Raw genomic sequence first — 13,690 nt, 5'->3', positions numbered from 1 at the left:
TGTAAACAGTGAAGCAAATAACACCACTGTATGGTCTCTCCCACAGACAACTTAAAAAAAAACTCAATTACAGTAACGTATACATGTACCGTAATTTGTTACTTTTCACCTCTATTGTTATGTGTGGAGTACCATACAAGTAAAAAAAAAAAAAAAAGAAAAGATGAAGCATAACATGTTCAAGTGAAAGATAAACAGTATCTGACAGTATAAAGACAGACATGCTGTGACTGCACTGAGCACTATTTATTACAATTATTAAACAAAAAAGGAATGCAAGTATTTAAAAAAGACAAGGACAAATTGTGACCCATTGAGCCTCAGTAAAGGAGGCTATTTCTTTTTTTTTTTTTTTATTTCACCTTAACAACCTGTAACAGGCTATTTACATTAATCATCATGTAAATAACTTCACCCATGCTACGCTGGCTATTAAAAGTAATTAATTATTTAATGATCGTCATCAGGAGAAGTGGTAGTAGTGTTTTTTTTTATATAAAATACAAACAGAAAATGAAAAAAATAAGTGAATTCAGTACCAAATGTCAATTTGTTTTTAAAACATGAGCACCTTCATGATTTCCATATTTTCTAGTGAGTATAAATTTCATTTATAAAAGTTACATAGTGACAGTGCCAGAAGACATCATTTTGTCAGCACCAATTAAGAGAATATGAAAATGCAACATCTACAAAACATGTAGTTTAACCTTGTAGATTAGAGTTAAATATACATATAGATATTTTCTATATCCTAGGATGTTTGCATTGTAAGTAGGTTGATTAAAGTCACTGTAGGGTATGAAGGTCCACACATCGGGTTTCACATTGCTCCTTACTGTCAAATCTGTTAAGGTTTCCATCACATCCTCCATACCAAAACTGAATGCATTGATTTTGGTTTTGATCATAAAACCATTTAAGTACATACTTTGTACAGGGCCCATCATTCTTTTTCAAGTAGCACACATCTGTAGCTAGAGAAAGACAAAGATAGAAATAGAGAGAAATTTATATATATATATATATAGAGCGAGAGAGAGAGAGAGAGAGAGAGAGAGAGAGGTTAGCAATAATGTACTAACAGGTTGTAACATTAATACTGCACTGTTTATGGATGCAGATGACTTACTATACAGGACACAAGTTTTGTAGCATTCAACATCTGTGCTAAATCGGTTGCTGTTGCCATCACAGTCGCCATACCAGAAGAGTAAGCATGCACCAACCTCACTATCATAGTACTACCTTTTGACATACTCTTCACACATGGTGCCACTGTCCGTATGCAGCAAACACTCGGCTAGACAGAAGAAATTACAGACACGTGCATTGTGCATGCAGGACACATCAATCTCACTATTTATTCTTACATTTGTATTATTTACTACGCATTAAACATCTGTCATGCAATTTTGAATTTAATTTTGCTACATAAGTGTTAACAGTGTTGGAAATTGTTATGATTAGTAAGGCTATGGTCGTATGTTCTCAGATATATTAAACACTTCAAGTGCACTTGTGCTACCCGCTTTACGGACATGGTCAATTCAACAGTCAAACAGAAGCCACTTTACCATTTGACATTCCTGGTCCCAAGAAGAGCCCATCCTTATTTCTATACTCAGTCTCCATCTGTGGCCCTCTCTGTTCTGTAAACTCTGTTTCTTCTTCAATCTCCTCCACAAATTCTTTCTCTGTAACCTCAGTGTAAGTAGATCCTGTGAGAGGAAACCTGAAGGAATTGCACTTCTTTTATTCAAACTGCCTTTCCATACACATGCTTCTTTTTATAATATATTGTGGAACATCATGCCTATTATGTGTGACATACTGTACATAGCATCCACTAACAACAACATAGCAATCCACCTCTCTGTGCCAATCAAAACAGACAAAAATAAATAAGTAAGAAAACAAAAAATCCATGGATAAAACATTGTGCTTGACAACGCAATTTTCATTGAACAAATATTGTTGGCATTTAATGTTCCCTGCTGGAAATATTAGTGTAGTTAGTGAGTACTAAATGTCAGTTTGAGCATCTGGCAGACTATAATACAATATAAAAACAATGTTAAACCATTTGAACTAAAGCTAAATTGAAACCGGTTTCCTTTTTGAACAAGCAAGTGGAAAATCTGTTTAATTTTACAGCATCAAGCCATTTACACATTTTGATGTTGCACTGCACTAAAATTAGTATTGAACCCTTGTAAATATAAATGTTTTCTTTGCAGTTTCTCTTGAACTAAGGCATAGATTAAAGTTTTGGTTGATTACCTTTTGGTTTTGGTTAATTAACTAATCAAACAATTAATCAATTTGTTTGTTCATTTATTTATTTTAAACCCTCAAAAAAAAAAAAGGGTCACAGCATTTTCTGTATTCAATTCCAAGGCAATGTGAAATTAAGAAGCAATACAAAAGCTTTACAACTAAAGCTCAAACAGATATGATTAACTGCATAAGATTCAGAATAACCCTTTTAGATTCCATCTTCACATAATAAGTTGCTAATTTAAGTGTGCTAAAATTTCAGATAGATGATTGCATTGTTACAGTACCTGTTGATGGGTGGTCTCTTGACAGCCTCAAAGACATCAAGGACAGGACCTTTACCTTGTCCTTGCTGTTGCTGAAGACTCTTACATTGTTGTTTAAACAATGGAGAAGGGTAGGTGTTCATTTGCCCTGCATTTATAAATAAATAATAAACCAAACTTAAATATACATTCATGTATAAATACCTGAGAGCACCCTCATATATTAAAACTTTTATATTTTTGTAAAAAATGATATAATAAAAACTCACGACTCAGAATGTGTAGGAAAGTCCTTATAAAGCGGCGAGCGTATTCCTGCTCTCCTTGCTTTACATGGCCCAAGTGAACAATGTGCTGCTCTGTGGGAAAGCTGGCAAGTTCTTCTACCTGAGTGCTGTTGAAATGATCACCAACTGCAAGAGTACAAACCACCACACCCTGGCACTTTGCCATTCTGGAAATAAACTTCAATTTTTCTCTATCAGAATATTCTGTCTCTCCTCCCACTATAAGCAGCACCATCTTGTATTTTCGAGGCTTGGAAACAGTGAAAAGATTCTTCATGATTACAAATTCCATGGCTTGACCCAGCCTGGAGTAGCCACCAGTCTGCTGTAGATTTTCAAAGATGCTTTGCTTCATCAGGTTATGGTTTTGGAACTGCTGGAAAGTAAAGATCTGCTTGACTGGAGCCTGGACCTCACTATATGATGAGCTTTGCTGGTAAAGTGCCACTCGTGCCTGTCCGTCAACTTTATTGGGCTGAGCACTCACTACAAGCTGGTCCAACAATGTGCCTAGCACTTGCTTTACTCCCTCATACCGATCAGCCTGGATGTTCCGGGAACCATCTACCAACAAAGCCAGATCCATGTTTACCTCCTTCGAAGTGGAAGCCGCGCTGGTGTTTGGACAACCTATAGCTGGATTGCATAGATCTGAAAAGACAGCAGATAAAATAAATCAATATAATTTTTCACATTTGTGTTTGATACAGAATTTTATCTGTAGTTCTGGAATAATTTTGTAGAATTTTGTGTTTCATGGTGGGTTAAATATTTTTGGTTAACGGAAGATCTGTACTGCAGGCAGCTCCTTATCCAGAGCGGGTTTTGCTCTAGGACCCAAGAGTGTAGGCTTGGTGTTATTTGGATTTGATCTCATAACTATTCACTTCCCACACAATCAGGCTTTTAAACTGAGAGCTGATTAACCGGATGATCCCTCTCTTTTTTAGTCTTGAGTATGCAGAGTGGTTTACAAAAATTATTTAAAATGACCAAAGAACAGTGTTCCAACTTTATAGAAGACAATTTTAATTGAGATTTGGCCCAGTGAAGATGGCAGCTTTAAGTGATTCAACCTGGATCTTTGAATGTCACCAAGAACAATGTGTTCAGACAGTGATTTTGAAAGCCCCTAAAGAGGACAGGCTTCCAATATTGATTTTTTTTTTTTGTCCTTGTGCTTTGTTTTTCCTTAAAATTTAGTATGTTAGATATGTTTTATATGAATGATTCTGAATAAAACATGGATTTATGAGATTTGCAAATGATTGCATTTTGTTATTTACATAGCATCCCAACATTTTTGTAATTGGGGTTGTACATATTACCAAAGCAGATGACACATCGCTGGATCTTCTCAAGTGCTGCATTCTGGGTATCTGATGTTTCCACCACTGATAAAATAAAACTTCCAGTCTCATCGGCCTTCATTATAAACACACAACAAAAGCACAGTTGTTAAGTCTTTAAAAAGTGCATCACACCAATCGATTTGATCCTTAATGCTTCATTTCAGGTATCACTGCTGCCATTTTATATTACCTCAAAAGCACGCCGAACATTTGGAGTGTCCCTAAATCCAATGACACCAAGGTTTATATCCAGAGCCTTGTATTCTAAAACAGCTGTGATTATGGAGGTCACATCCTGGGACTGTCCACCAGAAAGGAAGATCGCCACCTTTCTGATCAGAACACCCTGACGAATACGTTTAAAAACATTTCTACCCACAAAGCGCATAGCTGCACCTATGTTGCGTCTGTTGGAGGTACGTTCCAGAGGGATGTTTTTCACAGCTTCCACCAAATCTTTCTTACGGCAATGGTCAGAAAAACGTATGAGGTGCTTGGTATTAGAGTTGTAAGAGACCACAGACACTCGTGTGCCTTGGGGACAGTTGCTTTCAGTGATATCAATGCTGCCCAGCAGAGAAAGAAGAGTTGAGCGCATTCTTTCGAATAATGGAGAACTAACGTCATCAGACATGTCCAGACCAATCACCAGTTCAGTTGGGTAGACAGGGCAAGCTGCTTTATCTAGATGTGCAGACATGCCAAAGAAATAAAGAGGTGCTCATGTTTATTAGTGCACTTTTAACAGTGATTCCTTATAATCCTTATTATCGGTGTGTTGCAAAGTAAAGAAAGTTACAAACCTACCTTTACAGCAGCCTGTGGGAGCAAAATGTGAAATTACAGTTAAAAACCTGAATAAACAGCTATAGAACTATAGCACAGTAGAAGACTATGAAAATTTACCACAGTTGTTCCTGATGTAGCTAATCAGTTGACAAGTCTAAAATTATAAAAAAAAAAGAAACTTAGTGACCACTGATAATGTGATTGGTGGTGAGAGCAGGGAGCAGGTTAAGAAGAGCCTGGAGAGATGGAGGTACATGCTGGAGAGAAGGGGAATGAAAGTCAATAGGAGTAAGACAGAGTACATGTGTGTGAATGAGAGGGAGGGCAGTCGAGTGGTGCAGTTGCAGAGAGAAGAGGTGGAGAAGGTGGAGTTCAGGTACCTGGGTTCAACAGTGCAAAGTAATGGTGAGTGTGTTAGAGAAGTGAAGAAAAGAGTGACAGGAGTGATTTGTGATAGAAGGGTATCTACAGATATCTGCGATGTTGTATGGTTTAGACAGTGGCATTGAGTAAAAGACAAACGGTGGAACTGGAGGTAGCAGAGCTGAAGATGTTGAGGTTTTCGTTAGGAGTGACGAAAATGGACATGATTAGAAATTAGTTTATTAGAGGGGCAGCGCATGCAGGACGTTTTGGAGACAAGGTGAGGGAGGCGAGATTGAGATGGTTTGGACATGTGCAGAGGAGGGGCATGGTGTATATCGGTAGGAGAATGCTGAGGATGGAGCTGCCAGGACGGAGAAAAAGAGGAAGGCCAAGGAGGAGGTTCATGGATGTGGTGAGGAAAGACATGCAGGTAGTTGTTTTGAAAGAGGCAGATGTAGAGAACGGGGGGTATGGAGGCGGATAATCCGCTGTGGCAACCCCTAATGGGAGAAGCCGAAAGAAGTAATAACCACTGAAACCCCCAAAAAAAAGAACTTAAAAAAGAAAGACTTACAGACATTTCCATAGTTCCCGGGGGTCCTTTAGGGCCCTTTCATGGAAAGCACAAGAACTATTAATGTAATGAATAGTTATTTGTCTCAAAAATAAATAAATAATATTACTAAGAATTGCAAACCTTGTGTCCAGGTGGTCCAATGCTGCCAGGATTTCCAGGTGTTCCCATCCCACCTGCACTACCCTGTAATACATCAGACCAACACTGAAGAAACTATCCAGTTTCTTCAGAGAAAAGAATTTTAAATAATGGAAAATATATTACTATTCATACCTCTCTTCCTCTTAAACCCTTAGGGCCATTATCACCATTTCTCCCAGGATCTCCAGGTTCACCCTGCATAAAAATAGCTCAACACAGTTAAGTTAAATTGATGATTGATGTGATTTTTGAATTAGCTGATAGAATGCAAGACACCACATATGTTGGTATCTACACAAACTCAACTCTACAAAATGTAAATATGCAAAGAAAGTGTACCTGAAATCCAGGATGTCCTGGAAATCCAGGGTCTCCCTTGGAATAGATCAAATCAGTTTGTGTTTTGTTAAACATTTTTAAAAAGTAATTGCAACACGAAAAAACAGTAGCGAGTTACCTTCAGTCCTTTAGGTCCTGCTAACCCAAATCCATCTTGACCATCATTACCCTGTGGTAGATAGCCAACAAAGGTAGAACTGTCATTAACATCAGAATAAGTCAAAACACTTTTACATTTACATTTTACATAAATTACATGAAAAGAGTGCAATATGGCATTCCTTGATCAACCCAGCCTAATTAGTATCAACTCTAATAATTTAATTGTCTTTTTTTTAATAGTGGTTAACAATTACATTATTCCAAAGCAGCTTTATAGAAATATATAGATTATAAATATAAACTTTAGCATAAAAAATAAATCCCTATTTGTTTATCCCTAATTAACAATCCAGTACCAAATTAAAATAATATTTCATTTATACCAGTGGGCCTCTGGGACCCTGTGGTCCAGCTGTTCCTTTATTTCCGGGTTCCCCAGGCTGACCCTGCATAAGAAGATGGACTTAAACATAGATTGGCCAAGTGCTAAAGCTAAGCTGTACACAAGTACAATATACGTTAAATCTCGAAATATTACATGCAAAGTGTAAAAAAAAAAATAAAAATACCTTTTGTCCCCTGGGTCCAACATTTCCTTTAGGTCCGGTGTTTCCTTGTGTACCAGGTAGTCCCTGGTTGGAAGTACACAATTAGCATTGTTGAAGAATTAGCCTTGGGTGGAAAAATTTTTTTGATGTAGTGGACTGAACTTTGGAGCATACCTGTGGTCCTGGAAAACCAGATATCCCTTTCTGTCCAAGAGCTCCAGAAGGACCCATTGGTCCCTGCACAACAAAAGAAAAACAGGATGTAGCCACCAGGACGGAGAAAAAGAGGAAGGCCAGGGAGGAGGTTCATGGATGTGGTGAGGGAAGACATGCATGTAGTTGGTTTGAAAGAGGCAGATGTAGAGGACAGAGAGCTGTGGAGATGGATGATATGCTGTAACAAACCGTAACGTGAGCAGCAGAAAAAATAAAAAGACTTTAAAGAGTCTCTACATTGTCTGTCTGGCCTTCCCCTGAAGGGTTATCAGCTGTATTAGTGTTGGTTAATTTTTGTGCCTTAATCATCAGCTGATTGATATTGAAAGAAGACAATTGAAAGAAGACAATTGCTGTTAAAAGCCTTGTCCTGGGAAGTTAAAAGTACCAGAGTTTGCAAATCAGATGCAACCTCAATGTTTTTTTTTTTCCCCCAATGTTTTCTTATACAGTATTTCTTTAAACTGTGGATCACTCAGCTTGGGAGATAGAACAACTAGTTTGTCTCAACTACAACAAATATATATATAGTTTTAAATCTTTAGGAAAAGTTAAGCAAAATCTAACAAGGATAACATGGTAAATGTCATTAACCAAAAGACAAAAATTTAAATAAGGCACCAGTGATCCTGAAGGTCCTGAGATTCCTTGTGGTCCTGACTGTCCTTGAGGTCCTCTGGCACCCTGAGAAAACAAGTAAATGAGTAAAACAACAGCATCTAATGTATACTGCTGTAATGTAATTTAAGATATAAAACATGCAAATGCCTATTTTATTTTGAAGGATTAAAACAAATAAGCAACTAACCAAATCCGTGGGAAAAAAGAACCAAAAACGAATAAACACTGGATCTGCTACAAAACTAGAATTTATGTAGGGTTATGTAAGGTAATAGATGATTAGTGAACACAGGACAGGTGTCAGTTCTGATGGGTGACAGGTCATGTGATATGCAGGGGATGATGGGTACTGGGGTCAAAGGTTGTGATTTCAGCGTAATCATGACAATTGCATGCTGCTCCTTCATTATAATTCTTAGTCATCCCCTACAGTGTGCTCCTCATTTGTACTCGTGCATTTTAATACTTAATACTCAGTAATTCATGCTTACTAATAAAGGAAAAAGGTACGGTGGACTTCCAATGAAAAAAAGAACATTTGTGGTACAAGTCAAGATTTCATACCGGTAGACCTGAGGCGCCTCTTCTTCCTTTTTGACCCTGTAAAAAGATGAAATATAATTAAAAATAAATTAATAAAAGTTACACATTAAAACCTCAGTTTGCTATTATTTTTTATTAAAAAATTGAGAGAACCTACACGATTGCCAGCATCCCCAGGAGAACCTGGACTGCCATCTGGACCTGTGTCACCCTGTCATTCAAACAAAGAAAGTTATTGTCCTATAATAGATCCTGATGTCCACTGCAAATAAACATTATAATATATATCTGTAAATATCTATATTCAATAGATAAAATCATACAGATCAAACTTATCAGATAAGGTTAACATCAAATATCATAATAAAACAAAAAAAAAACCACAGATCTTAGTGAGACTACTTCGTTTCAGTATTTAAAAAAGCTGATGTTTTGGATTTTCTTTTAATTAGTTAATTAAACTAACTAATTAAAAACAAATTAGCAGCAAGTGAAATTTTATTAGGGAAAATGCTTTAAGATGAGTGAAGTTTGAGGATGATAACCAGACTGATTTCAAGCTGAAGGCTATGCTAACTCAAATAAAAACTCTTTACAAACATTTTAAACAGAAAAGCATTTTAGAACCTTCATGCTGAAACTTGAGTAAAATAGGCTGTAAAAGTGCATTATATCTGGTTTAAGTGAATTTTAGCTACAGAAATCACTGTCTGAAAAAGTCTGAACAAGACATACCTGTAGGCCAGGGTATCCAAGTTCACCCTTGGGACCACGTCTATTGTTGTCACTGCCTGTTTCACCCTTGTTAGAAGAGCAGAATACAACATTAGACCTCTTGCCCCATACCTAAATATTTAGTATATTCCATGTAATGAGGAACAACACAGGGATTCAACATCATGTTTATTTTAATAAATAATTTTGAGTCACAAAAACAAGATGTCTATCTCTTAGAATTTTTTTAATTTTTCTTTTTCTATGCACATAGAAACCCTAGTAGGCAAGACTGCAAATGTGTGGACAGGTTTACTGTTCGTTGTAATGTACAACTTTGAGCACCATTTTACACAAAAAATGGTAAACAGTTTAGTTTACCATTTTAACCCAGCCATTAGGGGGGCACAAGACAGTGCACTCTTAGTGCCGGTCCAAAGCCCGGGTAAATGGGGAGGGTTGCGTTAGGAAGGGCATCCAGCGTAAAACATGTGCCAAATCAAATATGCGGATCACAAATGAGAATTTCATACCGGATCGGTCGAGGCCCGGGTTAACAACGACCGCCACAGGTATCGTTAGCCAACAGGGTACCGGTGGAAATTGGGCTACTGTTGGCCGAAGGAGGAGAAGGAGAGGAGGAAGACGTCTACAGAGACGGCAGGAAAAGGAGCAGTGTAGGAGAGTAGAGGTTCGGGTTGGTACTTTAAATGTTGGTACTATGACGGGTAAAGGGAGAGAGGTAGCTGATATGATGGAGAGGAGAAAGGTAGATATGCTGTGTCTTCAGGAGACCAAGTGGAAAGGGAGTAAGGCCAGGAACATTGGAGGTGGGTTTAAACTGTTTTATCATGGTGTGGATGGGAAGAGAAATGGTGTAGGGGTGATTCTGAAGGAAGAGTACAGTAAGAGTGTAGTGGAGGTGAAGAGAGTTTCTGATAGGGTGATGATCGTGAAGGTGGAAGTTGAAGGGATGATGATAAATGTCATCAGTGCCTATGCTCCACAAGTTGGCTGTGAGATGGAGGAGAACGAAAGATTCTGGAGTGAATTAGATGACGTGGTAGATGGTGTACCTAGGAAAGAACAATTGGTGATTGGGGCAGACTTTAATGGGCATGTAGGTGAAGGGAACAGAGGTGATGAGGAGGTGATGGGTAGGTATGGTTTTAAGGAGAGGAATGTGGAAGGGCAGATGGTGGTAGATTTTGCTAAAAGGATGGAAATGGCAGTGGTGAACACGTATTTTAAGAAGGAGGATCATAGGGTGACGTATAAGAGTGGAAGGAGGTGCACACAGGTGGACTATGTGCTATGCAGGAGATGCAACCTGAAGGAGATTGGAGACTGTAAGGTGTTGGTGGGGGACAGTGTAGCTAGACAGCATCGGATGGTGGTCTGTAGGATGGTTTTGGAGGCGAAGAAGAAGAGGAGGAAAGTAAGGATTGAAAGAAGAATAAGATGGTGGAAACTGAAGGAGGAAGAGTGTAGTGTGAGGTTCAGGGAAGAGGTCAGACAGGGGCTTGGTGGTGGTGAAGAGGTGCCGGATGATTGGGCAACTACTGCAGGAGTGATGAGGGAGGCAGCTAGAAAAGTACTTGGTGTGACATCTGGAAATAGAAAGCAAGACAAGGAGACGTGGTGGTGGAATGAGGAAGTGCAGGAGAGCATTAGGGGAAAGAGGTTGGCAAAACAGAAGTGGGATCGACAGAGTGATGAGAAAAGTAGGCAGGAGTACAAGGAGATGCGGCAGCAGGTAAAAAGGGATGTGGCGAAAGCCAAGGAAAAGGCATATGAGGAGCTGTATAAGAGGTTGGACACTAAGGATGGAGAAAAGGATTTATACCGATTGGCCAGGCAGAGGGACCGAGCTGGGAAGGATGTGCTGCAAGTTAGAGCAATAAAGGATGGAGAGAGAAATGTGTTGACTAGTGAGGAGAGTGTGTTGAGAAGGTGGAGGGAGTATTTTGAGCAGCTGAAGAATGAGGAAAATCAGAGAGAGAGAAGGTTGGAGGATGTGGAGTTGGTGAAGCAGGATGTAGATAGGATTAGTAAGGAGGAAGTGAGAGCAGCGATTAAGAGGATGAAGAATGGAAAGTCGGTTGGACCAGATGACATACCGGTAGAAGTGTGGACATGTTTAGGAGAGATGGCAGTGGAGTTTTTAACCAGATTGTTTAACAGGATTCTGGAAGGGGAGAGGATGCCTGAGGAATGGAGAAGGAGTGTGCTGGTACCGATCTTTAAGCATAAGGGAGATGTGCAGACCTGCAGTAACTACAGGGGAATTAAGTTGATCAGTCACACCATGAAGTTATGGGAAAGAGTTATGGGAAGCCAGGCTGAGAGAAGAGGTGACCATCTGTGAGCAACACTATGGTTTTATGCCGAGGAAGAGCACCACAGATGCCTTATTTGCTTTGAGGATGTTGATGGAGAAGTATAGAGAAGGACAGAAGGAATTGCATTGTGTATTTGTGGATTTAGAGAAAGCGTACGACAGAGTGCCAAGAGAGAAGTTGTGGTATTGTATGAGGAAGTCAGGTGCGTCAGAGAAGTATGTGAGGGTGGTGCAGGACATGTATGAGGACAGTGTGACGGCAGTGAAGTGTGCAGTAGGTACGACAGACTGGTTCAGGGTGAAGGTTGGACTGCATCAAGGATCGGCCCTGAGCCCATTCCTGTTTGCAGTGGTGATGGACAGGTTGACGGACGAGGTCAGACAGGAGTCTCCCTGGACTATGATGTTTGCAGATGATATTGTGATTTGTGGTGAGAGTAGAGAGCAGGTTGAGAAGAGCCTGGAGAGGTGGAGATATGCGCTGGAGAGAAGGGGAATGAAAGTCAGTAGGAGTAAGACAGAGTACATGTGTGTGAATGAGAGAGAGGGCAGTGGAGTGATGCGGTTGCAGGGAGAAGAGGTGGAGAAGGTGGAGGAGTTCAGGTACCTGGGGTCAACAGTGCAAAGTAATGGAGAGTGTGTTAGAGAAGTAAAGAAAAGAGTGCAGGCAGGGTGGAGTGGGTGGAGAAGAGTGACAGGAGTGATTTGTGATAGTAGGGTATCTGCAAGACTGAAAGGGAAAGTTTATAGGACTGTGGTGAGACCTGCGATGTTGTATGGATTAGAGACAGTGGCATTGAGTAAAAGACAGGAGGTGGAGCTGGAGGTAGCAGCGTTGAAGATGTTAAGATTTTCGTTGGGAGTGACGAGGATGGACAAGATTAGAAGTGAGTTTATTAGAGGGACAGCACATGTAGGATGTTTGGTGACAAGGTGAGGGAGGCGAGATTGAGATGGTTTGGACATGTGCAGAGAAGGGACATGAATTATATTGTTAGAAGAATGCTGAAGATGGAGCCACCAGGTAGGAGGAAAAGAGGAAGGCCAAGGAGGAGGTTCATGGATGTGGTGAGGAAAGACATGCAGGTAGTTGGTGTGAAAGAGGCAGATGTAGAGGACAGGGTGGTATGGAGACGGATGATCCACTGTGGCGACCCCTAATGGGAGCAGCCGAAAGAAGAAGAAGTTTAGTTTACCATTTTGTTAATCATTTGGAGTATTGTACTCTTTTGCATTTTCACAGAGCATTAGCTTCCACTGAACAGATTTAGTCAGTCTCTTGGAGGACATATTTTGGCAATTGTTTTTTTTCCAAATACAAAATTGGGTTATGTGATAGTTTTGTAGCCATAATGAGTTGAGAACAGACTTTACAGTACATGGTAAACAGTATTGGTGCTTCAATTGAGTTAAATAGAAATGTGAAGATGTTTTGAAATACTCGCATATGTTGTGTCAGATTCTAAAAACTGTGCAACAAAACCCTAATGATTCAAACAAACAAATTACACTTAAAGGCTTTTCTCTGTTCTGGCACCAAGGTGGTGGAATGAACTTCCCCTAGATGTCTGTACAGCGGAGTCCCTGACTATATTCATGCGACGACTGAAGACCTACCTCTTCCTGAAACACTTAAATTAGCAGTTTCCAAGTTTGTAGAATTCTAGGATTATATTTATATTAAGTTTGTAATCTTGCGTACCAGTGTAGATTTATTAATTACTAGAGACTCAAAGCACTTTTGTATGTCGCTCTGGATAAGAGCGTCTGCTAAATGCGGCAAATGTAAATGTAAATGTAATGTAAACAAATCCGTGTCTTTATGTCCTACTAGAATGCTACAGACTTGTAAGATCGAAGTTGGAGCTAAACTCCGCCATATTTCAAGTGTAAGAGTTGAGAACCCTTGGTATACATCAGTGTTTTTCAATCCTGGTCCTGGATACCCACTGAACTGCACATTTGAAATGTCTCTCTTATCTGACACAATTAGGGTATGTTTACATGATAACTTCTTCTTCTTTTGGCTTCTCCCATTAGGGGGTCACCACAGTGGATCATCCGTCTTCATACCCCCTGTCCTCTACATCTGCCTCTTTCAAACCAACTACCTGCATGTCTTCCCTCACCACATACATAAACCTCCTCCTTGGCCTTCCTTTTTCCTCCTTCCTGGTGGCTCCATTCTCAGCATTCTTCTACCGATAT

The 13,690-nt window shown here is 39.6% G+C and overlaps 1 protein-coding gene across 3 annotated transcripts in view; it reads right to left on the bottom strand.

Moving 5' to 3' along the window:
• Positions 1-303: 303 nt before the first annotated feature.
• The window catches only part of LOC310727112 (collagen alpha-6(VI) chain-like), a 60,103-nt gene continuing 46,716 nt past the window's right edge, over positions 304-13,690 (bottom strand). Inside the window, exons 21-41 of one of the 3 annotated variants that reach the window (XM_083543301.1) lie at positions 9,163-9,228; positions 8,585-8,638; positions 8,449-8,484; positions 7,885-7,947; positions 7,222-7,284; positions 7,069-7,131; positions 6,883-6,945; positions 6,516-6,566; positions 6,398-6,433; positions 6,191-6,253; positions 6,038-6,100; positions 5,915-5,950; positions 5,092-5,128; positions 4,993-5,004; positions 4,376-4,869; positions 4,162-4,258; positions 2,816-3,484; positions 2,568-2,694; positions 1,578-1,735; positions 1,133-1,303; positions 848-977 (exon numbers count right to left, since the gene is read on the bottom strand). In XM_083543301.1, the coding sequence (XP_083399427.1) occupies positions 1,245-1,303; positions 1,578-1,735; positions 2,568-2,694; positions 2,816-3,484; positions 4,162-4,258; positions 4,376-4,869; positions 4,993-5,004; positions 5,092-5,128; positions 5,915-5,950; positions 6,038-6,100; positions 6,191-6,253; positions 6,398-6,433; positions 6,516-6,566; positions 6,883-6,945; positions 7,069-7,131; positions 7,222-7,284; positions 7,885-7,947; positions 8,449-8,484; positions 8,585-8,638; positions 9,163-9,228 (2,310 nt within the window). In that variant the 3' untranslated portion in view covers positions 848-977; positions 1,133-1,244. Of the gene's footprint in view, positions 978-1,132; positions 1,304-1,577; positions 1,736-2,567; positions 2,695-2,815; positions 3,485-4,161; positions 4,259-4,375; positions 4,870-4,992; positions 5,005-5,091; positions 5,129-5,914; positions 5,951-6,037; positions 6,101-6,190; positions 6,254-6,397; positions 6,434-6,515; positions 6,567-6,882; positions 6,946-7,068; positions 7,132-7,221; positions 7,285-7,884; positions 7,948-8,448; positions 8,485-8,584; positions 8,639-9,162; positions 9,229-13,690 lie in introns of all 3 variants that reach the window. The other 2 variants (XM_083543299.1, XM_083543300.1) reach the window with 2 other exon arrangements.

Source organism: Silurus aristotelis, assembly GCF_946808225.1.
Source record: "Silurus aristotelis genome assembly, chromosome: 1".
NCBI lineage: Eukaryota > Metazoa > Chordata > Actinopteri > Siluriformes > Siluridae > Silurus > Silurus aristotelis.
This window is presented reverse-complemented; position numbering and strand designations above follow the sequence as displayed.